General features: G+C 44.6%; 1 protein-coding gene across 1 annotated transcript; it reads right to left on the reverse strand.

Moving 5' to 3' along the window:
* Nucleotides 1-1,011: 1,011 nt before the first annotated feature.
* Nucleotides 1,012-25,245, reverse strand: LOC308187759 (uncharacterized protein). The gene is made up of 17 exons (XM_080576065.1): nt 24,785-25,245; nt 22,546-22,706; nt 21,922-21,946; nt 21,725-21,838; nt 20,291-20,431; nt 17,469-17,575; nt 16,871-16,991; nt 16,163-16,701; nt 16,057-16,072; nt 13,503-13,760; nt 11,105-11,265; nt 9,527-9,551; nt 6,823-6,936; nt 5,760-5,900; nt 4,705-4,955; nt 3,236-3,353; nt 1,012-2,208 (listed from the first exon to the last, which is right to left on the reverse strand). Exons 1-17 carry the CDS (start codon nt 24,852-24,854, stop codon nt 1,661-1,663), a joined length of 2,910 nt encoding a protein of 969 aa, XP_080432191.1. The 5' UTR covers nt 24,855-25,245; the 3' UTR covers nt 1,012-1,660.
* Nucleotides 25,246-25,759: the final 514 nt, after the last annotated feature.

Below are 25,759 nucleotides of genomic sequence, written 5' to 3' on the forward strand. Positions count from 1 at the left end.
TTACTGCTGACTGCAGCAATACCTTGGTGTTGTGTGGTGTTGTCTTCCTAGCTTTTCAACCTGATTTGCTCACAGCACCTGCTATATGAAATTAGTCAGTACTCACTCAGACTCTAAGAGATAAGTGGCAGGTGTCTGGCAAAATGCAGTGTACCTCAGACAGCATGGCAGCATAACAGGTTGGAGGAGCCTTGGAAAGGCCATCAGGATGGTTAGGGGACTAGAGAACATGACGCACAATAAAAGGCTTGAGGGGATTGGGTTTGTTTAGCCAGGGAGAGTCGGGGGATCTAACAACAGTCTTCCACTGCCTAAATGGGGATTAAAGTGAAGACAGAGCCAAACATTTCCAAGAACTACCCAGGGAAAGAGGTAGCATACAGAAGTTGCGACAAGGAAAATTCCCAGTGGGTATCAGAAATTTTTAGCCATGAGTATGGTAAGGCACAGGAACTTGTTGCCCAGAAGGGTAACAAAACCTTAGCCTCTGAAGTTTTCAAAACTTGAATGGACCAGACCCTGCACAACCTGATCTCACTTTGATGTTAGTCCTGCTTTAAGCATGGGGTTGGACCAGATGACTTTAATATGTCCCTTCCACTGAAAATTACTACATCATTTCTGTGACTAGGACTGAGGCTGAGAATGTTTGAAGAAGAAAGTATGGAGGAACGCTTGACTTCACGTACAAAACAACAGGAATGTAAAGATACTGCCAGGAAACCTTACAGCACAGAGCGGAGTAGTATCTGAACAGACGTGAGAAATCACTGGATGTTTGCCTTTTTCTAAGAAATCAGTATCTTGGCATCTAACTTGCCCTTTAATGCTATTTAGGCCAGTGGAAGTCTTAAATTCCCCCCTCCATTCTCTACCTTCTCATCAGCCTTGAAATAAGGCAGGTGAAATGTGTCATACACTTGTTTAGGGGCATGCACTCTTTTCACTCTCAAATGAGATTTTGTCTTCATATATGTGTAAGTTGACTGGAGGGAATAAAAGAAAAGAACAAAAAAGAAAAAATGTTTTATTTCGGATGCTGATATACATCAGTAATGCACCTTACAGTAGCACCTAGAAAAACTGCACACGCAAGGACCTCTCTGATCCTCAGCCATACACAATCCAGATCACGATACAGGAAACAGTGAACATGCACTTTTTTTCTTTTTTTTTTTTTTTTCTTCTGAAGGAGCAGAAAACAAGTGTTCAAATTAAACTAGAGTGAAGTACAATTCATAAAAAGCAAAACCACATTTTATTTAGCTGCTGTGACCTAAGCAGGCAGTGTTGTAGAATGTGGTTATTTAGCAACACATGATGAATACTTACTTGTGTCTCAGCTTTTGCCTGGAAGGAAGCTTCCATGCTCCCTTCATCTTCTAAAAACATCCACAGGTAGAAGCTAAAAAGCTCCAGTAGGAACAAACTCCCTACTGAGCCAGCTGGCTGCAGTACAAGTCACTAGAGGACTAAAGTCCTGGTCTTCCCACTTTCATCATGATTGGTGGGGGTTCATATTATTTCCAGGAGCCTCTGGTGGAATCACTTGAGCAAACAGACAGCTCATTTAGCAGATGTGGGGAAAAAAAAAAAGAATAAAGTTTCCATTAGAGAACCTGCACCTTGTTCACTAACAGAAGGATTGAGAACCGCACCATTACAAATTTTGTCTCATGACTGTTCTTACCCAGCGTAAGAACCTGGACAGTTTGGTATAGACACCATATTTGCCCTTCTTTGCACATCCTTCTCCCCAGCTAACAATTCCAGTAACAAAGTAAGTATCCTTGTATCTGGTTACATGGGGGCCTCCACTGTCTCCTTGACAAGCATCTTTTTGCTCTGTATCATAACCAGCACAGAACATGTTCTCTGTTATTGCAAAGTTAGTGGATTGCTTGCAGGTGTTCCTATCAACATAGGGGACTTCAAGCACTTTAAGTTTTTTGGAAAGTCTTCCACCTTCAAATTCACGCCCGAAGCCACTAACCATCCCAGACCTTTGGTTCATCAGAACTTCATTAGCAAAGTCTGCTTCTGGGAGGCACGCTGGGATAATGTACTTAGAAAGTACTATAGGTTCCTTCAGCTTTATTAGGGCTATGTCATTATCGTAAGTCTCGGCGATGTATTTAGAGTGAACAAGTATTCTTTCCACAGTATGCATCGTTTCAGACTGTTCTTCCTTTTCTCTATCCACTTCACCTGTAATGAGATTATTAAAAGGGTCATTAATACGGAGACAGTATAAAAAATAAACTGGAATTGGAATAGGCTGCCCAGGGAAGTGGTTGAGTCACCATCCCTGGAGGTCTTTAAAAGACATTTAGATGTAGAGCTTAGTGATAGAGCTTAGTGTAGAGCTTAGTGTAGAGTTTAGTGGAGGACTTGTTACTGTTAGATTGGAGATTGGACTCAGTGATCTTGGAGGTCTCTTCCAACCTAGATGATTCTGTGATTCTGTGATAAAGACTTGATAAAAGAGGACATGAGTATTCCCATTGCTACTACTTTGCCTAAGTCTTCATACCTTACAAGTAAACTGTAAGAGTGGACTGCAATACTTATCAGCAGCACCTGGATGCAGTTTCAGCTTCAAGGTTTTGTCAATGGGGATCTCTGTAACAGTTTATGTAAATCAGCATAAACTGATTCAGCTAAACTAATGCAAACATGGGTGGAAACTCTTACAGCTGCTTGAGCCAGGTCTGTATCAGGGAAGAGAAACTGGTCTGGGTCAGGACTAAAACAGGGCAAACACACAGTTGTGTTGATCTATTATCATGCCTCAGAACTGAAGCAGTGACTTAATGGGAGCAAGTTTCTTCTTCCTCTAGCCGGTGTGTCATAGCTTTCCTGAGTGTTCCTGTAGAAACAAGTTGGTATGCTTCAGGCTTGCAAGGAAAAATTATGAGCCTCCTGAAGAAGCACTGCTCTGATGAGTGCAGTGCTAGCCAACACTTCTAGAATATTTGTTCTTAATCCTTTCCAACTATCTGGCAAAGAAGAAATGGATGCACCATTGTCACCTTCTACATCATCTGCCCCAGTGATTACAAAGCAGGATTCCTGCAATAACAGGAAGGGACAGAAAGCAGAACAACAACAACAACAACAAAAACTAATAATAAATAAAGCGATATGAGTACATCTAATATAGGTTTTAAAGCCCAAAGAATTAGTCTGCAACGCATGCTCAGACATCACTGGAATAAAATAAGTCGCCATTTACCAACAACAACTTTGATCTCTTTGGATTGGTTCATGCAATGAGCTGCAGTAAGGATGAAATTTTCATTCAAAATAGTTCCGCCACAAAACTCTTCCCCGTTCTCATTGATCAGAACAGCCTGTGGGAGAAAACAAGGGTAAGTGCAGAATTAAAAAGAGCAGTTTAACTTCAATGAGCTATAAGCAGGTAATTGCTTTCTCTGCAGACTGCATATATGCATATTAGAGCAGCAAGTATGCACCACTCTGCAGATTTCTCCTGGTACTGCATACATATGTGCGTTTGCTACAGATTGGTATGTCCTGTTACAGAGTCTCAGCTATCTTTATGTGACATAGTGGTTTGACTTCTCCACCTCACAGTGCACCTTTTTAGTAACATCTTCCATGAACCAGATGCTGACTGACTGAGCAAGGAGCATGCAGTTCCCAAATCACCCCATCCTGGGGGAGTTACTACCCCAAAGAATTCCTGTCCATGTTCTGTTCCTGTCTGACCCTCCAAGCGTGCAGAAGACAGGAACTTAATTTCGCTGGTCTGAACTCAAGAGGAAAACTTAGTTATGAAAGCATATTTGTGAAGCAAATGAGCGCTGTCTCTGACAAGCTGTCAGGTATACTGCCTAAAGGCACTACTATCTTAGAGGACAGGGAAGAAAGGTGCAGGACAAAGGCGAACAGCATGTGGTTCTACGCCATTATGTAGCACTGGGATTTTGTCCAAACTTAGACCTCTAAGTACTCAGTCCAGACTGAGAACAAGCAAGCATAACTCCATGCTAAACAGAGGCTCTGAGTCTGAAAATAACCTCCTCAGCATACGCACAAGTTTGCCAGGTCATGGCTTTTGCAGCTAAAAGTTGATTCAGTTAAGCTTGGGTAGTGCTGTCCAAGCCATAGATCAGGAACCTGCTAAAAGGGTTTAAGCTTTGTGCTCAGCATTACCCTGGGCACCTCCTCTTACCTCTAAGATCTACACAACACTAGTCCCATACAGAACTGGACTATTACCCTAATGGCCCCAGTGAATGAGCAGATCAACATGGAAAAGCACTCCAAGATGCACTTCACTCAGAGAAACAGAAGGGAAGTCATTGTGCCTCAGAAAGGTTGAACAGAATGAGAAAGAAAGGCAGAATCAGGACAACTCTGCCAGAACAAGCAGCTTATGGTTGGACAGAACTGGAACACAAGCTGCAAAGAGAACGCTGTTGGGCCAGCATCACTCAAAAGCCCTGTCTGGTTACAGGTTACGGGCAGCACCACCTAAAATGGCATAAAACCTTTCATTTTGACATTTTAAGGCTGCAGTTTGCAGAACAATACACCTAAGCACCCAAGTTAACACAACTCAGGCAACTCCAGCTACAAACAGCGTACTACAGAAGGCAAACAGGTTAAATGAACAATTGCACAGCTTCCCTCAGAAACACGTGCTGCTTACATGCAGAACACAAACCCCAGATTTACCTGCCATGGACATTCACCAAGATGACACTCGTCACCACCTACTATCCTGGTATCGACATATGGAGTCTTGATACTCGATCCGTTGCGAGGAGGGAGGGTTGGGCTTTCTGTGGTAGTAACAATGTCCTCCTCCAGACTTGTTCCATTTGGGAAGGGGCCATCTTGTTCACTAGTTACATTGCTACTCTCAGTGGGTAAAATAACAGACCTTTTTTTTCTTTTCACAAAAACTTTTCCACAAGGATATTTTACTGTAAAGACAGTAATACTATAATTAGAGAAGAAAGACCCATACAAGATGAAACTTGACAACACCATCTCAATAAATCAGTTATGCAGCTGTTTTCAAGACTAAGAAAGCCTAGGCAGATGCAAAAAAAGACCATATGGTTTGAAAAAAATGAAAGCCATTTGCTACTCCTAAAACTCTTCTGTAGGTTCAGTCTCTGGACAGTGTTTTCAAAGTATTTAAAGTCATCTTCAATTGTTTACATTGCTATATGCATGTATTAGCTCTTATTAAAACCATCTTAATTAGGAAACAGTGTTCTATTTTAGGAATATGGCTCATGACGGCAATTCATCATTAGTTGTAAAGGATATAAAAAACAAAGTCAGGAGCATACAGTTGACTCATCCCTCTTTCCCCATTTTTTGGAACAATTAGAATGCACTGCTAATAGCATCAATCTTAACTATTAAATGTCAGCAGTTACTATTTGATTAGGTCAACTGAAATCAAAAGTAGAAAAGTTTTTGTGAGCTGCTATTTTATATGGAGTATTAGTGTTCAAATAAACAAGATACAGCTATAGCTTTCCAATTTATTTCCTCAGGAAATTCTGTGAGAGGCAACCTGCAAAGGGTTCTCTGTCTGCTAGATTCTGAGAAGTTCATCATATCACCTCACACATGAAGGCTTCGAAAATACAAACCAACTGGTTGGCCTCAGTCTTAAATCTATGCCATGTACAACACTGATAGTTCAAAAACACATTCTTTAACTAAAACAAGCCTCACCAGTATTGCCATTAGTTTATCGTGTGACTTTGTACCTGATGAAACACAGTGTTTGCCATCTTCTGCTAGAACATATCCTTTTGCACAGGAACACATAACATCCTTCTGCACACTTTTTTTGATGCTGCAGAACTGCTCACAGTCACCGTTGTTTATTTTGCAGTACTTTGGTATGACTATAAAAGAGGTAAGTTTGAAAAAAAGAAGTAAATGAACACTGACTTCGTAGATCTCATGAAATTAAATTGCACTCTTTAAAAAGGATCTGTAGCTCCCCCTGTAAAACACCTGAAACCCATTTTAGTAACAGCACGAGTGGCTAACTTTTGGCTTATGCCTTACAAAGCAACCACATATATTGCACGAAACATACTTGCTAAGCCCAAGTGCGCACAGTGGCCATGTCACAGTGAGCTTCAAAAAGCTCTAGCTTTTTGAAACCACTAGCACGAAAGTGCAGTTACTGATAAATCCTCACATGACTCATCCCTCCTGCCCTAAAAAGATCAGCTCCTCATCATTCCCCTCTGTCCTGTTTCTTAACTTCAGTTCCACACCCTCCACTCTTCTGGGCAACCAATACACACTCCAGTGACACCATTAGGAAAGTAGCTGCAGGGCACAGATGTGAGACTCAGGACAGATTGATATGAAGGAAAAGGGTTCTTTGAAAGGCTGAAAAAGTCTCTGCATCATCTACTGAGATCTGCTTTCTTTGGTTCTTCACTGCTGTGAGCTGAGCAGGGAGGATGTACTTCTGAGCTCAGAGTCCAAGCTTTGATATCAGTTATAATAATATATTATAACTTAGTTTTATTGCCATATTTTGGGTATTCAAGCTCATGTAAAGAGGCACTCTCATACTTAAGAGGGTTTTGTTTGGAGCAAGTGTAAATTTGAAGCACTCACTAATACTATCCAGCTGTAGAGCCAGCAGGCTTTCTGCTTCTGGCACTGGCTTTTAACTCACTGTTGACTGCCATCCTATTCCGTGCATTTTTTTAGGAGGCAATTGATCTTTGTTAAGGGAGTGTTAACTCTCTATGGTTCTGCAACCCGGTAAATTTATTGCCACAGATCTTTAAAGGAGAAACCTACCAAATTCACAGTTCTTGCCTTGATAACCATCCAAACAGGAGCAAGTGTAGGAACCAATTCCATCTTTACAATGTCCACCATAGTGACAAGGATTTGAGCTACACTGGTTGCCATCTATAAAAAAAAATAAAAAAAAAGTAAATTGTAAGAGAGCAAGCATTTTCAGTGAGCTCTGAAGGGGGGTTAGTTTTCACAAGCAATCTTTCATTGTTCTTTTTAAAACATATGCCCTGTGCGTGGCCAAATTTCAGGCAAGCAAGAGTAACTGCAGTCATTCCAAGTCAGCATGATTCATATACATATCTTTAGTTTTGCAATCTGCTTTTGGTGGCTACTGTATAGTTACAACTTTTCTTCTAAGAAGATAAATTCATACTTGCTTGTCCAAGTGTACATCATTTACAGTGAAGACTGTAAAAGCAGATGGGACACTTCCATGTTGCAACTACTGTCTAAAGCATTTCCCTGAGATTTCTACATAATAATGACAACTCAACTATTATTTCTTTAAAGGTCATCTCGTCCCACATGCATGTGTTTTGCCTGCAGTGCTGCTTATTTAAAGTAACAGATACCAGCATATTAATCAGAAGATAAAGAAAACAAAAAAATGTTTACAAAGCTCTGCTAAATTCATGTGTGCAGGCCAAATTCCTGTTTCATACTTACAGTACCAAAATTGTCCCATTTTATCTATTGAGGTGTGAGCTTAGGCCTCAGAGAATTAGCTCTTACCTCACGCTCCCTGTATTTAAGCCGGGATCTCCGCATTTGAAACGTAGTTCTGCCACCTCCCTTCCTTTCCATGACCTGGACACGACTGGCTGACCCAGCCCCTAGGCCCCAGCCATATGTACCTCACAAATGTAGTTACAAGTAGGGAAGGGAGGCTGCATTGCATCTGGAGGAATGTGCCACATAGCAGCCCCTTCTCCCACCCTCACAAAGGCAGCTCACTCCTGCACCGATGCTCACTACCACGATCACTCCCATACAGCAACCTGCAGTAACAAAGGTATTCCTGCATCATATGATGCCAGGCTCTTCCGGAGTGTGTGGTAAGACAAGCAGGATATCTGGGGAATTGATGCTTGCTAATTCATTGCTGTAGATTCACAACCTACATATTTCTGAATGCTGCCACCTGTTCCGCTCTTGTCTGGAGCACCTGGAAGAACAGCAGTGCCCACAGAGGAGACAAGATGCAAGACACTGCTCATCCTATAGATCCAGCTTGCAGCCTGCATGATGCCTCTGACCTGTGATTTCATCTTCTGCAGCTACATCTGCCACAGGGATCATCTGCTGGGCTTTGTGTGCTGCCCCCACAATTCTACATCCCTTCTGTACCTGAACGTGGCCACAAACAGCATTCCAAATTCTGTTGGAGCCTATGAGGCCCACCATGGAGGTGCTGGAAGACTAATGTCCATCCTCAACAGTGGGAAGGCAAGACCACCATTTAGCAAAAGAAAGGCAAACACAAGGCCTGCCCTATTCTGTAGTGGTCTTAGCTAAGCAGCATCCTACTGCACAGTATTCCCCTATACTGTAGTTGCTGGTGTGTGACTGAGTTATGTATCAATATTGCACAAAAATATTGCAGAATCCCCCCACTAAAAAAGGAAACAAGACATAATTGTTCTAGTAACTTTGCTGAGGGTAGCTGTGGTTTTCAGAACTTCTGAACACCAATAAAGCAATTCATGGACTGTGGTTTAAGATGTATGAAATTGGCATTTCCGCTAAGAGCACTGGCAGTGATGTCCCACTGCCTGTATTCTCATGAGATTTCTCATGAAATTTTCCACTCCTGTTCACTGTAGCACTGACGCAGGCTTTGCTTGAAATTTCACCCTTTAGGTTGCAGACTTCATCCCCCTCCTTAGAGGATTGTGAAAGTTTGCATCTTCTTTGCGGCAACTGTCTTCAATTTTCTGCAGACTCAAGAGACAAAGCTGAGCAGTCCTTGGTCTACATTTTTGAAGTATTCCTCCTAACATGTGGGCTGGACACATACTTCCAGAAGAACGCATTACCAAACACTAATACATTAAAAATCTGCACATGTAAAATGATTATGAAAAACAGAACCCTAATAAGTACAACTCAGACCTTCGGGAAAAAAGAAAAGAAAAACCAGAAAAGACTGACAAACAGTATCCGCTAATCTGCTGGTATGTCTTCCTTGAATGCCAAACGGTTCTGTAGAAAACATTTTCCACCAAATGATCTACTTTACAGGAACCAACAACACTGTGACATGCAAGGTGACATAAAACTGGCAAGAAATTGTGCAATGCAGATTAATAGGTTGTGCTGGCTAAAGCACGTAAGTGCCACCCTCTTCTTTGCGTCTTGGACTCCCCCATCCTGGGCTGACCTTCTGGAGGATAACTAATTGGCAGAGCCAGAGGCCCAGTTCCTGCTTCTTGCTAGGTCAGTATTCTTTTTTGAGATGACAAAGGTCATCCCAGGAATTGGAGGCAGCCGAACCTTGCCTTCAAGTGAAATGACTGGGTTCAAGCAACAGCGAGGCTGTAAATCAATCAGGTTCCTCTTTCAGAGGAAACACAAAAGTGAGGGCATCCCACAGCGAGAAGAGTAAACAAGGCAGCAGGAAGTGGTTATGTAAGAGGTGCATCCTTTTTCATCGTGCAATAAGGAAGCTTAATTTTCTAAACAAGTGCAGGGTGTTCCTTACCTACATAGACGTTCCAGAATTCCTCCTACAGGTAGGTGCAGGGAGAGGGAAATAAAAGAAGACAAAAAGAGTTAGATGAGAATTACTGAATTCAGTTCTTCAGAAAAATATTGGAGCTTTCATAGAGAAGATACTTGCAGCTAACAATTTTCAGACAAATATTTAAGTTACAGGCAAATACAGCATCTTGCAGCCTGATATTGCCGTTTAATTAATTAAAACCATATGATTAAACTATCTCTAGTGGCCAGCTCTAGCGAATCATAGAATCATTTAGGTTGGAAAACACCCGTAAGATCATCTAGTCCAACCACAAACAAGTTGAAAGAGAAACAAGAGAAACAAGTCTCATGCATTTTTCAGAAATACCTGAACCTCCTTAGGGGTTTCCTAATGTGACCCACTCAGCATAAGGCATTTGATTTCTAGCATACCTGTATCTTACCCTTGGCTTCGACCGAATTTACTTACATTCCTGTAATATCAAATTCTCATTCTCCTTCCTCTGTAGCCCTATGAAGCTGGACCTCAGAAATCCTGAGATTTGAAAATATTTTGTCCAATTTCTGTTCTTCTTTCCCTCTCACTGAGGACTCCAGGTATGCTGTCTGGCCAAGACAGTGAGGTTTGGTCACCAGGTAGAACAGGCTGTGCTGGTTCTGCTATTGATCAGCCAACCTTTACGCTTTGAAGTGCCCTGGTGTAGCATCCATGACTCCTCACCCAGGTGACCTCAGGGCCACTCCAAGAACATTCTGGCCAGCCAGGAATTCTACAGCGAAATGAGTCTAGCCTTGACTCCAGTTTCAGGGCTGTTCTTAACAGCCACATAGCTACATACAGCCAAGGTTCCCAATTCCCCTCTACCACCAAGTCACTTCAAGTTTTCAAATATTACCTTTTCTACCTGTCCCTCACCTTGCCCCATCTCTTTAAGTCTCCCTTTAGCTTGGAAACTGCTCATACTTCTAGGTAAAGTTAAGCAGCTTCCAGGGTAGGGAAGGTGACACAAGAGCCACACGTACAAACCTCATTCCACGTGGGCAATTTAACGTTAAGGTATATAAGAACTGTCCACAATACACATTCTGTCAATTCAAATGATGGAAAGATGGTCAGAAAATGATAAGCCCTGCAAAGCTTCTTGAGATAAACGTGGAAAAAGATTCACGTGAAGTTCCAAGTCAATATTTGCCATCCCCACCTTCCCACGGACTCTCCTTCTCTTAAATATAGTCATGTCAGTCAGCTATGCCACACAGGTAAGGTGAAAATAGTTCTAACACAAGGGGTATTAAATCATTTAAAGGTCAAATACCTTACAATGGCAATTAGGCAGATCAGAACAGGTAAAAGAATGGAAGCTTTAACTTGGCCTGACCTTGCAAGAGAGAAACTAAGACAGTTTTCATATGCGTATGCCTTAGCAATTCCAGCTACAGTCAAAACCACTACCTATTCTTTGTGTTAAGCGATCAACAATAACTTTTAAGTTTTGACGTCCAGCTCATAAGACTTTAATACTATTTTGTAAACATGAAATATGTAGGCCTATGTTTTGTATTAGTTCATCCTTACAGTTTTCTCCTGGTCTTCAAAGGCTTCTCTTGCCTCTTCTTTAGAGCAGCGCTCCTCATTGCATTCTCTTTCAATATTGCCTTGCTTCATTTCCTCCAAAAAAGAGTTAGCACGTCTTGCTCTTTCCAAGAACTTGTCAGCACTTTCTTTCTTGATGAATACTAGACAGTAGAGAAAATGATACAATTGCTGGGTTACATTTGGTGGTGGTAAAAAGTCATTAGAAATAAATGAGGTAGAAACAAAAACCAAACAGACCCTCTCACCACTCCACCCATAAGCAACGTTACCTGTGAAGTCAGTCCTCACAGAGACTGGTACGTCTCAGGATCTCTCTCAGAATCAGCAGCTTCAAGATAAACTAAAGGCACGCAAAATTCTGTCCTGCTGTTGTTAGTCTTGAAAATAAGAACATGCAGGTTGCTGCCAAGGGCTTATATTTCTGTTGCTCCTGCTCTAGACTCCAGTCTTGAACAGAATGACTTTCCCTGCCACTCTGAAGGCCAGGGAGACTGCAGTTCTTGATTTGGTTTTAAATCTGACAACTGAGCGACACCACTGGCTGCTCCAGGGGCTTATGGTCCAGAAACTAACCACCACACAAATTCATGATGCAGTGACTTCAAACAGCATGGGGCTCTACTGACAGATGGGAAGAGCTGTCTCACACTCCCACCTTCAGAAAAGAAACTGCCCGTGTGTGAGATCTACTGTCCTGCACTACCCCAAATCCCACTGCACCACCCCGGAGTCTTCCTTCCCTCTTAACATCACTTCCTAATTGCCTTTTGTAGCATTCTTACCTTACCACTAAGTTCGCAAGTAGAGCTGCATTTAAAGATCTAATGAAGAACAGAAGCAAACAAATGTCAGCTTTAGCACCTAAAGAAAGTACAGCCTGAGGTCAGATTGCTGTTTATTTATTTATTTATTTGAAGCTTGGTGTCACAGGTGAGATCTCCTGCCTTGAAGTTTAAGACACAGGTAGCCGTTGATTAAAACTGAAGGATCAGAGGCATGAAACTCAGCTCAGCCAGTTGGCTGCACGAGCAGCCCTGTTACTCTGCAGTAACGTGCACACATTACCAGACATGAAGAACAGCAACAAAACTGGAGTAGGTAAATTGCCAATTACTCTGTAAAAAGCATAGATTTTAGGAAAGTTTGTGGAGCCCGAAAGCTGGCATTGAATTATGTTCTACACACCTGAAATTTAAATAGGAAAAAATACTTTCCAATCACAGACTGGAGTGTGGAAGACAGTGCTGCAGGTGGGTCTTGAAGGCTCACACTCAGTGGGCAGCACGCATGTATCTTCTGGAGCATTCTTCATGCATCTCAATGCACTAATAAGTAAATTAGTTGATCAGAAATGATATAATTTAATATGCTGTGAAGAGCTATGGAGGAGACTTACTCTGCTTCCACTGAAATTGGTAGATCAGCCACAGGGAGCCAAATTCTGCTACTGCCATTTATATTAAGCATTACCACAGAGCCCATGTGTACTTTGGAGTCCTACTTACTCTGAAAAGGCTCCTTGCAAGGAAGGCTTACAGAAAGTGCTTGTAACTTCTAGCTCAGCAACTGTTAGTTCATTCACCCACTGTCTTATTTGTCCTTAAATCCCTCTCTGCAGTTATGGGAAAGTGACAGGGTGCAGCTGGTGGGGTTATTGCCACTCTATTCCTTTGCCTCCCCATCATCACTGTAAGAAGATGTTTTTGTAAACTTCAACTAGCCGATTAGTCTTCTGAGGCTGGCTGCTCTCTTCCCAAAGCTTCCTGTCATCCTTCTTTGAAAACACAGGAGCAATGGGCGTTGGTCAACTCAAGTAGGACACTCCAGCAACCTGCAGAGGACCTTATTTTAAAACCCAAGTAGGCTGACTCACTGAAGGAAGAGTTAATGCCTTTTGAAAAGCCACACGGTGTGGCTTTCTGTCCTGAACTTTGATGTTGACCCTCGCAGCACAAACAGAGGCAGGACGTGCTCATCCCCCTGCGCCCCAGCCCACGGCCAAGCGCACCCAGCGGAGCCCGCCTGGAGCCCCACGTCCTCCAGCACACCCCGCTTGGCGGGCAGCTGTCCTCCCAGCGCTAAAGACCCCATTTTACAGGGGGACACGGCAAGGCACAGCACCTCAGGACCCCCCCGGATCCCCACCTCCCTGCTGAAACCCAGCAGCAATTTTGGGGCGCCCCAGGTGTCCCTCAACAGCTCCCCACTGCCGAGGCGCAGCTCAGGACAGGGGCGCAGCCGAGCCCTCTGCTGCTCTGGGCACTGAGCCCCCAGCTGGGCGTTTCCATGGCAGCCCCCAAAAACTGTCAGGAGGGGACATCCTCCACTTCCTAGACCCCTTGACTCCCCTTCTGAACAAAAAAAGTTGCTGCCTTACCTCCTCCTTCAGCACGGAGCTCGTCCGCCAGCGCCGCGCAGAGCAGGAGGAGCAGCAGGCGGCCGGCCATGGTGGCAGGGGGGCTCCCCGCAGCTGCCAGCCGAGCGGGACGGGGACAGGGACGGGGACAGGGACGGCGACAGGGGACAGAGCCGAAGCCTTCACCTCCCCGGGCGGGGAGAGACTGCGGCGGCGTTGCTTCACCCTGCCCAGAAATAGCGGAAGCGCCCTGGAAGGGGGAAAGCCGCCGCGGGATTTCTCAGCCGGGGGGGGGGTGGAGTGGGGGGGGGGGGTGGCCCGATGATGAGGCTCTACTTTTTTTTTTTTTTTAAACACCAAAAAAACAAAAAGCAAGGAAGCTGGCTTTTTTAATTATGCTGTTTTTCAGGGGGAAGTTGGGAAGCGAATCGTCACGTTATTAAGCAAGGGCTGGCCGAGGCTGGCCTTGCCCAGCTTGGTGCTGGCAGGTGTGGGGCTCAGCTTGGGAGCAAAGCCAGGCCTCAGCCTCCTGCTCCAAAACCCACGGTTTTGGGCAGCCCCCCCCAAAAAGACCCCGTACCTGCACTCCGACACCGCCACCCACTGCCTCCTCACACCCCCAGGGCCCGTCTGCCCCTGGCCTGGCGCTCAATGCCAGTGGCGTTGTTTTGCCATCTTTGCTCGGTGGCCTGTGGTGGGGAAGGGGTCCCCTGCTAAAGGAGATTTGCCCCAGAGCTGGCCTCCGTCTCCCCGTTTTTTGGAGTCTCACTGCGTGGAGCCCAGTGAGGCCTCTGTGCGCCGTGGAGGCCACAGCTGCGGTGCTGCCAAGATCCTGCCCGTCGCGCCTGCTTCATCTCCTTTGCTTGTTTAAACAGGCTGTTACATTAAAGATATACTTAACACCTGGCTTTATTATGAAAAAGTCACGCTGTGCAGCCATTAATGCTGCTTGGGGTTTTTGTCCATGTTTTGCCCTTTTTCTGCAAGATAATCTGTTCATAAATATCAGTATTTACCCAGAAGTCATCCTGTGGAGCCTGGAAAACCCAAAGCTATTCTAGCTCGAGGGGCCTGGAGGGATGATTTTGCAATGCTGAGTGCCGTGTCTCAGTGAAAATTAGATTTTATTTGCTGGCTGTTGCCCTTAGTCACCTTTCTCCATGGGAATTTTCCCAATTTTCTGTTTGTTCTGCATGCTTCTTCTGCTGGCGTATATGATTTCCTTTTTTATTTTCTCTCCCCCCACTGTGTCTGATCTTGTTATTTCTTTAGGAATAATTAAAACCTCTGGGTTGTGTTTTCATACTCTAAGGCCTCTTGTTTCCTGAGTCTCTGGAGTTTGCTGCATTTCCCAATTCAGTTCTTAAATGAGTAGCCCACTGTTCTATTTCAGTAATGCAGATTATAGGATGTACAGTATTGCATGGGGTATGTACCATATAATGTCAGTGTTTTCCCCCAGTAACAGACCACAGTCAACAGTAAGTGTCCTATTTAACTGATAAGCCTTTGTGATTGAGCTGATATTCAGCACGATTTGAATGAATCCAAAGCATAAGATTTACATAATGTACTTAAACTATTAATCCCATGTTCAGTTTCATCCATGATCTCCCTTACGTTTTTTTTTTTTTTTTTTTGTCTCATGTTTACATTAAGGAAACACATTTTGTAAAGATGTAGTCTGTGGCATGCTCAGAGCTCTTCAGGTTCCACCTTGTATATGTTAAGGCTTCAGAGAACTGTCTTTGGACTGTCTTTGTTTTGCAGATGATCATATTGTTCTCCTGTTCTGGCTTTAGGCCAAAGGACAGAGGACACCATTTCACTGTTAGATTATACTGGCCAACAGATTAAACAAACATTCCCTTTCACTTGTTTTCATTCTGTATTGATGATCATAATATCAAGGCAAAGATAAGATTAAATCAGTGGTGTTCTTCGCCGTTCATAAATTTAGGATTAAATATTCCACTTAATAGCCTTATTGCAGTAATATTTGGTGCCAGAAGACTAAAATCAAGTTTTCATAGCAGACCTGTAAATGTGGAATTAACCTTTTTCCAGCTTTCTTGTTCTGAAGAATAATTCTCCCCTTTCAAATATACCTGTTGCCACTACAAGAGAAAGCTACCTTAGCATGATCTAAAAGAAACTCTTCTTTCTTCTGCCATTGCGTCATATTACAGGACCCATCAGCACAGGAAGTTGTGAAAGCCAGAAGTGTAAATGTGTTCAAAAGAGATTGCACTTGTTTATGGAAGAATGGGTCCATTCATGACTATTCAGACTAATGCAACTTCTCGCTCAGGAAGCCTGTACATCACTGATAACCAGAGGCTGGGAGGGTAGCCCAAGGAAGGCTCATGGTGTGCTTGACACATTGCTGACAGTCTTTCTTTCAACATCTAGCTCTATTACAAAAAATGGATGAAGAATGAAAGGGACTCTGCATTGGGTTTGATACGGCCTTTCTGTGCCTGTTTAACATCTAGACATTCAAGTTTACAACAATATAGAAATTATTTGATGTATTCAGGCAGGCATTAGGCTCATTTTAAATCATCAATAATACCTCGTGTACCACATATCTAAGTTAATGAAGGAATACTTCAATACGAAAATGTCACAAAGGGATTAAGGGTCAATAACACTATCTGAAATGCCCTGATTCAGCATTATGAATCCATGGACTTCTTCAACCAGTCAATGTATTTGGATACCCTTGTATAAACCCCATAGGTGCCTTCAACAGCACAGCCCTTTCCCCAGCTCACAATCCCAGTCAGAAACCAAGTGTTCTTGTACTTCGTAGCATGAGGTCCACCGCTGTCTCCCTTGCAGGAGTCTTTAGTGCCAGTCAGGTCTCCTGCACAGAACATATTCTCTGTAATATTTAAGTCGGTCTGCTTCTCACATTCTTGTGTCTTTACACGTGGCAAATCAACTCTCATCAGGACAGAAGAAGTAGCACCTCCATCTAGTAGACGTCCCCATCCGCTCACTGTGGAGAACTTGATGGAGGACAGCTCATACACTGCAAACCGTTTTTCAGGCAAACATATTGGCACCACGTAATCAGTGAGATTCACAGGTGTTTCCAGTTTCAGGAGGGCAATGTCATTATTGACTTGTCCGTACCTGTATCCTTCGTGCATGATTATATTGGTAACTCCACTTTCTTGCTCAGTTTTCTCATCGTCATTTATTGAGTGTTCACCTGGAAAAGTTGTTGATTGCAAGTCATGTCAGACAGCAATTTGATTCTGTAGAGGTTTATGGAGATAGAAAGTCTCCAGACAAGCACTTTTTGGTTTTCACTCTGGTTTGTTAGAATGGGAAGTCAACACAAACACAGTTTGATGACGTGGGAAAGGGAAGATACATACCCAGTCTCACTCGAAGCTCTTTAACATGGGTGTGCTCCAAACAATGAGCTGCAGTGACCACCCACTCTGGGGAAAGCAGGGTACCGCCACATTTTTCTTTTTGATTCTGTATTATAAGGGCCTGCCAACATAAAACAAATTTATGTCCGTCTTCAGCTGTTTTTGATCTAAATCTTGGTTAAGTCAGATTTTGTATTGCTTCTTTCTGTCATTTTATGCAACTGTGTTTGAGAATACTATGCTGGTTGTGTGGAGAATTTAGGAAGGGGGGAGGGTTCCATCAACATTTTCTCCGTCTTATAGTACAGACCCTGCCAAGAGTGGCCAAGACTGTATCCCCAAGTAAAATTCTTGGCAGTAAGTTTAAGGACTGGGGGTCAGGAGACAGAGGAGGTTGTATTGCCACTCTACTATGAAAACAGACACTCCATAACAAAGCTAAGATGTGAGCTTGGAACACAGGTGGATCCTCTGGCTATGGGTGAAGAGGGAATTTGATTGCACTTTTTATGGATTCGAATGTAACAAATTTAAAATAATGAATATAAGATAATGGTTTCACAAGAAAAAAAGTAATAAGAGGCTTCTGAAGACTCACTTGCCATGGACATTCACCTGGAGGACAGATGAAACCACCTACTATTCTCCCATCTGCAGTTGCATTCTTTTTTGCCAGCACTGGTATTTTTCCACATGGGTATTTCACTGAAAAAAGAAAAAAAAAGAAAAAAAAAAAGATCAACAAGTGTGATTTCATTGCACTGAATTCACAGCAAACTAAGACTGATTCCTATAAACATCTTCAATGGAGTTTTGTGAGGTGAAAACCAAATTTCTAGTCTGGTTGCATGGGCTCTTGTAAGTAATTCAAAGCAGGTAGACAGACTTTTTTTGGGAAAAAGACATATATAGTTTCACAGATAGAGAGCAGACACACAGGCAACACTGACAGATATTCATGTACCACAGGAGCTTGCAAATAATACAAATGCTTAAGATATATGTCAGCACTGGGAGGTAGACTGCAGACTTGAGAGCGGAAGCAATTCTGTCAAGCCATGTAACCTGTGTATTTTCATTGCTGATTTTAACTCAGTTGTACTAAGTGTACAGCAACCATGGCATGGTGAGACCGCAGGCTTAAGTATGAGACATGCAGATTGCTATCCCTTGTTCAGGTAGACCCAAAGATCTCCTCAGAGCAGACACTATGTCTTCTGCTGTGCCTCCTAGTGTGCTTGGGTCCAGGTCATCTTTAATCCTTCCAGGCTGTACACCTCAGTCTAAGGTCCTTTTATAGCCCAAGCATGCACGTGAAGACTGGCAATAAGAGAAGCAAGTCTTGAGGACCAAACCTGCTACTGAGCCGCAGTGCAGAGGAAGTCTTGGTGTTTTTAATACATCCCTCACACAACAGAGTTTTCCTTCTGCGAAGCAGAGGGTCTAGCACTGGATTTTTCTGGGTGGGTGCCAGCTGGCTGTGCTGTAACTGAATGCACCGTCCCTTACGTCCAGCAGCCATTCTGCAGTAACACTGGGATGAGAAGTGCTCTCTCTTTATCACTTTGTGAGCCAGGGCCCTACAGTCTGTGCCAAGTTGAATCCAACATCTCCACGGTTCTGTAATAGCCTGAATGTGCCTATTAATTCAGCTAACGCAAAGAAAGCTTCAGGCTTTTACAAATACAGGCACGCTGTGGTGTAGCAGGACTAGCTCTTTTGGTGGCAGCTGCTGAAATGCCAGGACAGGCGCAGCACAAAACCATGCCCTCTAATGCTGTATGCAGGGCAACACAGGTCCGGGTGCTGGAAGGTGCAAGCACGTGGTGAGAGATGACAGAAGGATGGTGAAGGGACTGGCAGTCTGGCAGCTGCACGGTTTTGTATCCTCGCACTGCGTGGTCAGCGATATCGGTATTTTGGCCCTCTGGAAGCAAGCAAGAACAAATACATCATCCTCTCTATGCACAGGAGAAGACGGGCTTTAAAGCCTGTGGGGAATATTGAATTCTTTGTTCTCAGCTTTTCCAAAAAGCAGCTTCCCCATCACATGATACTGCAGAATCTGCTAATAAGGGATAAGCACATTACCAGTCTGTTTTTTTTTAAATGACATTGCTGTTGTTGAGAGCTAGGCTGTCATTATCAGTTCTCCGCATGAGTGCTCCATTGCAGTGTGTGCATGGGGGCATTGCCCCTCAGAACTACTTTTTTAGCCGTGAACACGTGCTCCTGCAGCTCTGTCCATTGTGTGTGTGTCCCCAGGGGTCTCTTTTACCCGTCTAAGAAAGTAATTGAAGCAGGCATCTGCAACAGAGTAAAGTGCCAGCTTCTGTATTCGAAACATAATGAACTTGTGCTATTGTAGTCCCTGCTGAAATTTACCTTGTCAGATGAGTGAGAGAAATATCTCTCCATACTGTCTAGAGGAATACCAAAAGTGTATTGGTCCTACTAAATAGAGGGAGAGAAAAAAAGCTGAAATAATTATGCTAGCAAAATCTTACAGTCACAAATTCACATGGATTGGAAATCAACATTAAAACAACACTGCCACAAAATAATTTACCGCAGTGAGTATAAGCTAGATCAAAAAAAATGGACCTGTGAGGCCCAAAGCCACTCTACTCAGCAGAAAGACCTCAGCCTGACCCCCATATCCCCCAGATTCCTGAGTACCTGCTGCTCTGCTTTATTTGGACCACCTGGCCATGGGATGTGCCTCCACTGCTCAGTTCTTGTCTACTATATCGGGGGTGCACTCCCCAGAGGAGGCAGGGGCTCAGCTCCCTCCTCTGTCCCAGGATGTTAAAACTCACATTCCCCACGTCCCAGAGGAGTGGACTTCTGGGGCCAGAAAAGAGGGGTCTGAAGGGCATCACTAGCGGGTGAGGACCTCACTTGAGAAGACATCCTGGCATGCAGTCTCCATGCTTTGAACCTTTGCCAGCTGAAGCGAATCCAGCTTCCTTATTTTCTGAGTGAGTGCTCTAGCTGCAAGCTTAATGCCCAGCAAATGGGTGGCACTACTTCTTCCTCCTCACACTTGAAGGTTTCGAGGAAGAAATGGGGTTCCTGCCCAGTTTTTCAGAGGAGGACTTGTGGGCCCCTTGCAAAGGGGAGTTCCCAGCTCAGGGGCCTGGGGGCACTGCACAACCTGCAGCAACTCAGCCGCTTCAGCCCCCAAATCAAGCTCAGCATTTCCCACCAGCACTTTTAGGGGTGGCTCAGTGCACACACTTTCCAGACTGCATTTTTTGGGTGATTCAGCAGAAGCCCAAACCTACTGCTTTAGACTCTGTCCTTGAAGAAGAAGCAGGGAACTGACATCCAAGAGTTTTGCACCTCCTAACGTGTAGGTGTTGAAAAGTTTTCTTCCAGGGGTGGCTTAGACTTAGCATCGGGCTCGTAGTGTCTTACCTTGGGGAATGCAGGACACACCATCACTCGCTAAAGTGTAATCATCTGCGCAGAAGCACACTCGTTTTTTGGACTGCTCATCGGCACAATACTGCTCACAGCCGCCGTTGTCGTAAATGCACTTCAGCTTCTCAGCCACAGCTAAAGTCGGGGAAAGAGCATTAAGGTTTCTGAGTATGGATTTTGGTACTTAACAAGAGTGAATTATGACTTGAAATGTTGACAAGAAAGCAAGGCCGCCAAGCAGATTTCAGTGATTTATGTACAGTGATTTCGTCAAAAGCTACTACTGCTTGGCAAAAGCTCTGTAGGACTGGATTCCAGGAAAAGTCCATGCTTCAAAAGCATACACCTAAAATTAAATCAATCTGCATTCATGCAGCATCTGAGCTTCAGCAGTAGCACACTACACTTGAAAAAGGATGAAAGTATTGTGATTGTACCATCATAACACATGGCTGAAAAACTGAAAGTATATAGTTCCCATTTGGCACAAAGATGCTCTGGGATGGCCACTGAATAAATCACGTCATAAGAAAACTTATCTTTTGCAAAGTAAAATGAAACAACCTCTTCCCAGCCCGATTCTTTCACTTCAGCCAGCTGGGCAGCTGTACATACGTTGGTGTTTGTAGAAATCACTCCTGTATTGCCATGAGCTCTCTCTGGCCCAGAGGCACAGGAGGAAACAGTGCAAGGCTGAGAACGGGGTGGTCCTTGCACGAAGTCATTGTAGAAGGGAGAGAGGGCTCACAGATGCTGACTAGAGAGCTGCTGCAGTGCAGCAACAATGAAAAAAACAAAGCCTAGGAGGTGAGGAGGTGGTAGAGAAGGTGGTTGTGATCAGCTTAGCAGTACAGGGAGATGAGGGCATAATTTTTGTGGCTTGCTTTGAGTGATGGGCAGGTAATGAGCTGCCGTGGGAGCTGTGAGGCTGCCTGGCGAGACTGATGGGTGCCTAGTCCTCATCTGGGCTCACCATGCTCTGAGTGTAAGCGTGACAGTCAATTTGTTCTGCCCACTGAAATCAGTGGAAAGACTTATCCTGGAAAGACTTTATTAATGCAGGATCCGTCCCCTCGGGCTTTGTACGACGCACATGCAGCATAGTTCTCATTCATTCACTGCACCGTGCTCCTAAGTCAAAGCAACTTCAACACTTGGGGAGGAAAATAAAATCCTCCTTTTCTCTCAGCTGGCTCACAAAAGACAATTTTTGTTACAAAATCCTCAAAGGGTAATAATTGTGTTTCTTCTCTGCGGTGCCTGGCTGCTGGCTGGTTAGATCCATCATCCAACACCCCGGGCGGTGTGAACAGTGGCTGTCGCTGCTAGAAAGATGCCGAGCAATAATGATTGCTCCCACTCATCTCAGTGCCTTGCATTTGAATCAAGGATGCTGTTTTTATTTTGTTAAGCTATGTCAGTGCTGACCTTTTTCACAGCTTTTGCCTTCGTACTCCACGGGACAGCGGCAAACGTAATCCTGAAACTGGTCATCACAGCTCCCGCCGTTCTGACAGGGACTGGAGTCACACTGGTTGGGGTCTGCAAAAACATTCAGTGTCAGTCCAAGAGCGGCAGCAGCGGGAGCATTTTTGTGGCTGTTGGAAAACACGGAGTGCTCCTACCGGAATAGATGTGCCAGAACTCTTTCTGGAAGAAAAAGATGCGAGATTAGATTAAAGATGAATTTGCTCAGAAGTCCTACAGCTCTTGTAGCACAGGATGGCTTGCAGATAGCCACAGTGATGCCCCATTTGCCTTTATAATTTATGAAAGTGTATATCCATAAAATATTCTACATTATTTTCCACATTCTATATTGTTTTCATGTGCGAACAGGGCATTGTGTAGTACACACAGAGAGGGTATCCATCAATGACCTCTGTATCGAGGAGGTGGGATGGACTGAAACAAACATTGTATAATGCAATAATTGACAGTATTGTCAGGCCTGGAATTACTGGAGGCCGGGGAGACAGCTTAGAGAGAAGCCACTATCCCACCATCCCCCAAATTAGTATTGCCACATATGGTCCATGCAGGATGCCCTCCGCCAGCTCACCCTGCTGCTGTTTGTCCCCCTGGAAATGTAAGACAAAGAGCCAAAGAGCAGGACACAAAGTGCTTTTTTTTTTTTTTCTTTTTTCTTTTTTTTTTTTTTCTGTAATGGTTTAAAGTGTCAAAGCAATAGGGTGTGTGTGGGGGGGTACACCTGACAAGGAGCGCCTGCCCAGCCCTGCGTTACTTACTGTCCTCTCATCATCACGGTAGATCTCTCTCGCTTCCTCAAAGGAACACTTCTCTTCCATGCATTCTCGCTCTAGTGACCCCAGCTTTATCTCTTCGAAGAAGCTATTGGCTCTTCGGTGCCTTTGTAAAACGCCATTTGCCTCTTCCCGCTTTAAAAAGACTGAAAAACAGTGGCGTGTTGTGTTTGTCGTACATTCGTGCACTCCAGAAGGAAAGGGCACAGAGGAAAGGTTTTCTGCTTCCCGAGCTGTTTATGACAAGCTGGGCAAATGCACACAGCTTTCCGAGCCTCCTTCCTCTGGCGTGCCTCCCATGTAAAGTGACAGCACATGGATTTTACAGAGCCCAGACCTTAAGAGAAGAGGGCATACTATACCAGTGTGGTGCCAGCGACTCCTAAAGCATCAGCACACATTGTGTTGTAGGTCTCAAAATGTGCAGGGCCGTTTCAGCTGAAAAGCATTTATCAAGCTTTATCTAGCACTGAAGTACATGGCAACACCCAGTGTTCCTGTACTCACTACACTAAGTCACTCAGTGACGGGTCAGCCAGTCAACCCTAACTCCCCAGTGCTCCATTCCTCACTGTTTTTAATCTCAAAACCTTTTGCTCTTTCACAGCACCACGGACTGGTTGAGGCTGTCAGGGCCCTCTGGAGGCCACCAGGCCCAAGCCCTGCCCCAGCAGGGCCACCCAGCGCAGGCTGCCCAGGCCCATCTCCAGGCGGCTTTGGAAGGCCTCCAAGGAGGAGACCCCACAGCCTCTCTGGGCAGCCTGTGCCAGGGCTCCTCACCCGCACCTGATGGCATTGTCCCCATGCTGACCTGCTCCTCAGCTTCAGGATACAAGCACACCACACAGTTATGCCCACCCAGCATAATTCAGGATAATGAACAAGAATTCTGCAAAGTACTTTTGCTCCACATAATACACAGCACCAGTCTTGAAATAATTCATTGTGTATGTTTTTTGTTTGTTTGTTTTCTCTTTTTTTCTTCTTTTCCCCCCTCCATTAAGTAGAGAATTCTGGAGCTTAGTATCAACAACTTACATCAGTACTTGCAACTTGAACCCATTTACTGTGGGTGGATTTGGGGATTCAGGATGGTGCATATGCCCTGCCTGTGCCCCAGGACATTCTCCACCACCACCACAGGACCCACAAAAGAGGGAGATTTGCCTCCAGCCTGCTGGGAGGACTTGGGGTGGCCTCTGAAGGACAAGACTGATGACCCCTGGGGATGTGAGTGTACACTCATAGGCACCCTCACAGCCATACACATAAACATGAATCCCGAGAGGGCCTAGTTTGGTCTGGTGAGTTCTTTGCCTCTTGGCATCAGTGTCAAATCAGGACATTTGCCGAATTACATGTGAAATACTGGTCATTTTCCCCATATTTCAAAGTTACTTAAAGGATTAAAGTATTTTGTGTCATGCATCTAATTTATCACAGGGTGTTTCATAAACATTTGTCCATTGCAGGAATGTCAGCTGGGTTGTTCTGCTGTGATTTTTAAATCAGGCTGTATGCATTTAATATGGCTTTCTTTAAAGGTTTATAATTATGCTGAAGATACATTACATATGTATCAACGCACGTGGATACTGACACCCTCCCACTTTCATTCCTGCGTTCTCCACTTATTTACATTGGAACATTTTAGACTTTGCTAAAAATTTCTTCCAGCTTTGTTCATCACAGTTTGAGAGACACAGTCAATGGCTACCTGAGAATCACCAAGCAATTTCTTCTGGTTCTGCTGTACTAATTTGGTTGCTGATTTTCAGACACATCCTGAAACTACCGAAGAGCTGCCACCTCGCTCCCATCTACTGCAATGGAAACATAGCGGTCTTCCCCTCTTTAATTTCTTGTCAGCTGAATGAGAGGCTATCGATTCTCTGCTTTGAAAAATACCATGGCTCAGCATGAAATAAAAATAAATCTAGGTTCCTGTTTTCACCTCATAGGCAGGCAGCTGATAGTTGACCTGCTGCCTGTGCAGTGAGGTGATAGATGCGCATATGAGCGTGGAAGGGATTTTCCTCAGCTGGCAAAACAAGCACACGGCTGCCATCACTGAAAGCAAACAAGAGCCTTCGAACAGCTCACAGGCACAACCAGAGGCAGGACAAACATTTCTGTGTGCAACAGCACTCAAAGCTCGCAGTAAGGATTATGCCAGTGTATCAGCAGAGAGGTTTGCTGCCAGTAAACGTAATTGCAGACGTACCTGCATCCAGAGAAAGTGGAATCAGCAGTGGAAAGCAGAGAAGCAAAGCCACGCACTGCCTGGAAACCATGATGAACCCTACAAGTCGGCGTCCCAGCGGCGTATTGACATTTCAGCAAGGACTGTTTGGCCAAAGAGCTCAGCTTCAAACGCTCGGAGCAGAGGAGGGGCCGGCGAGTCATGGAAACCAGGAACGATCCGCGCAGAGAGCTGAGCACGAGGGCGCCTGCAAATCCTGCACCGTGTCCTTTCTGCACCAGCAGGGAGCTTGCTGTCGAAGCACGCTCTCCTGAGCTGTGCAAAGGCTGTGCTGATTGCAGAGGCTTCTACTCTGCCCCTTTATTTTCCACCTAACAGGCCTTTTTCAGGCAAAAAATAAATGCCAGGCCCCTGTGTCTGTTTGGCACTGTGCTGGCCGTGTCACCATCCATGCAGAGCTGCAGCAGGGCATTTGTCTCGACCAGGCAGGCCAGGTACAACCTGTCAGGGATTTGGGGGATGACCAAACTGCTGACATCCCCCCTTTTCCCACCTCCCAGTCACCAGTGGAAACCCTGAACTTCTGGCTCAGATTACTTGGAGACACTAATTAACCAGCAGAAGTACCCTACATTGGTTTCCTGTGGCTTTATTGCAAGATGCCCGTGCCTTGCAAGCTGTACCAGCTCGAGGAGATGCGGAGCTGATCCACGTTGTGTTTAATGAGTAATGACAGGGCTTCGAGGGGCTAGTCTGCAAATCACATTATATCTGGGGAATAAGCAATCCTCTGATTTAACGGAAATCAATTAGTGGCATCACAGCAGAGAGCTGACAACAGGCTTAGGTAAATGTTGACTTCAGATAGCAGGGAGGTAAAGGGCATGTTTGCCCATGAGAAGCGAAGCAGCCCTGAGGGCTGGGGCATCCTTCAGGCAGTCCTCCCCTCGGTTGGTGCGGAGGAAGGAGGGCTGGCTCTGCACCTCAGCCTTGTGG

This window comes from Anser brachyrhynchus (genome assembly GCF_964034855.1).
Source record: "Anser brachyrhynchus genome assembly, chromosome: 1".
Lineage (NCBI taxonomy): Eukaryota > Metazoa > Chordata > Aves > Anseriformes > Anatidae > Anser > Anser brachyrhynchus.

Bases quoted from the DNA above. Each gene is read 5' to 3' on its own strand.
- LOC308187759 (XM_080576065.1), bottom strand. From the start codon at position 24,854: ATGGTTTCCAGGCAGTGCGTGGCTTTGCTTCTCTGCTTTCCACTGCTG. The intron at 6,937-9,526 runs GTAAGGAACACC...TTTTTTTTATAG, and splicing joins ATTCTGGAACGTCTATGTAG to ATGGCAACCAGTGTAGCTCA. The intron at 4,956-5,759 runs GTACAAAGTCAC...CTGTCTTTACAG, and splicing joins CAAACACTGTGTTTCATCAG to TAAAATATCCTTGTGGAAAA.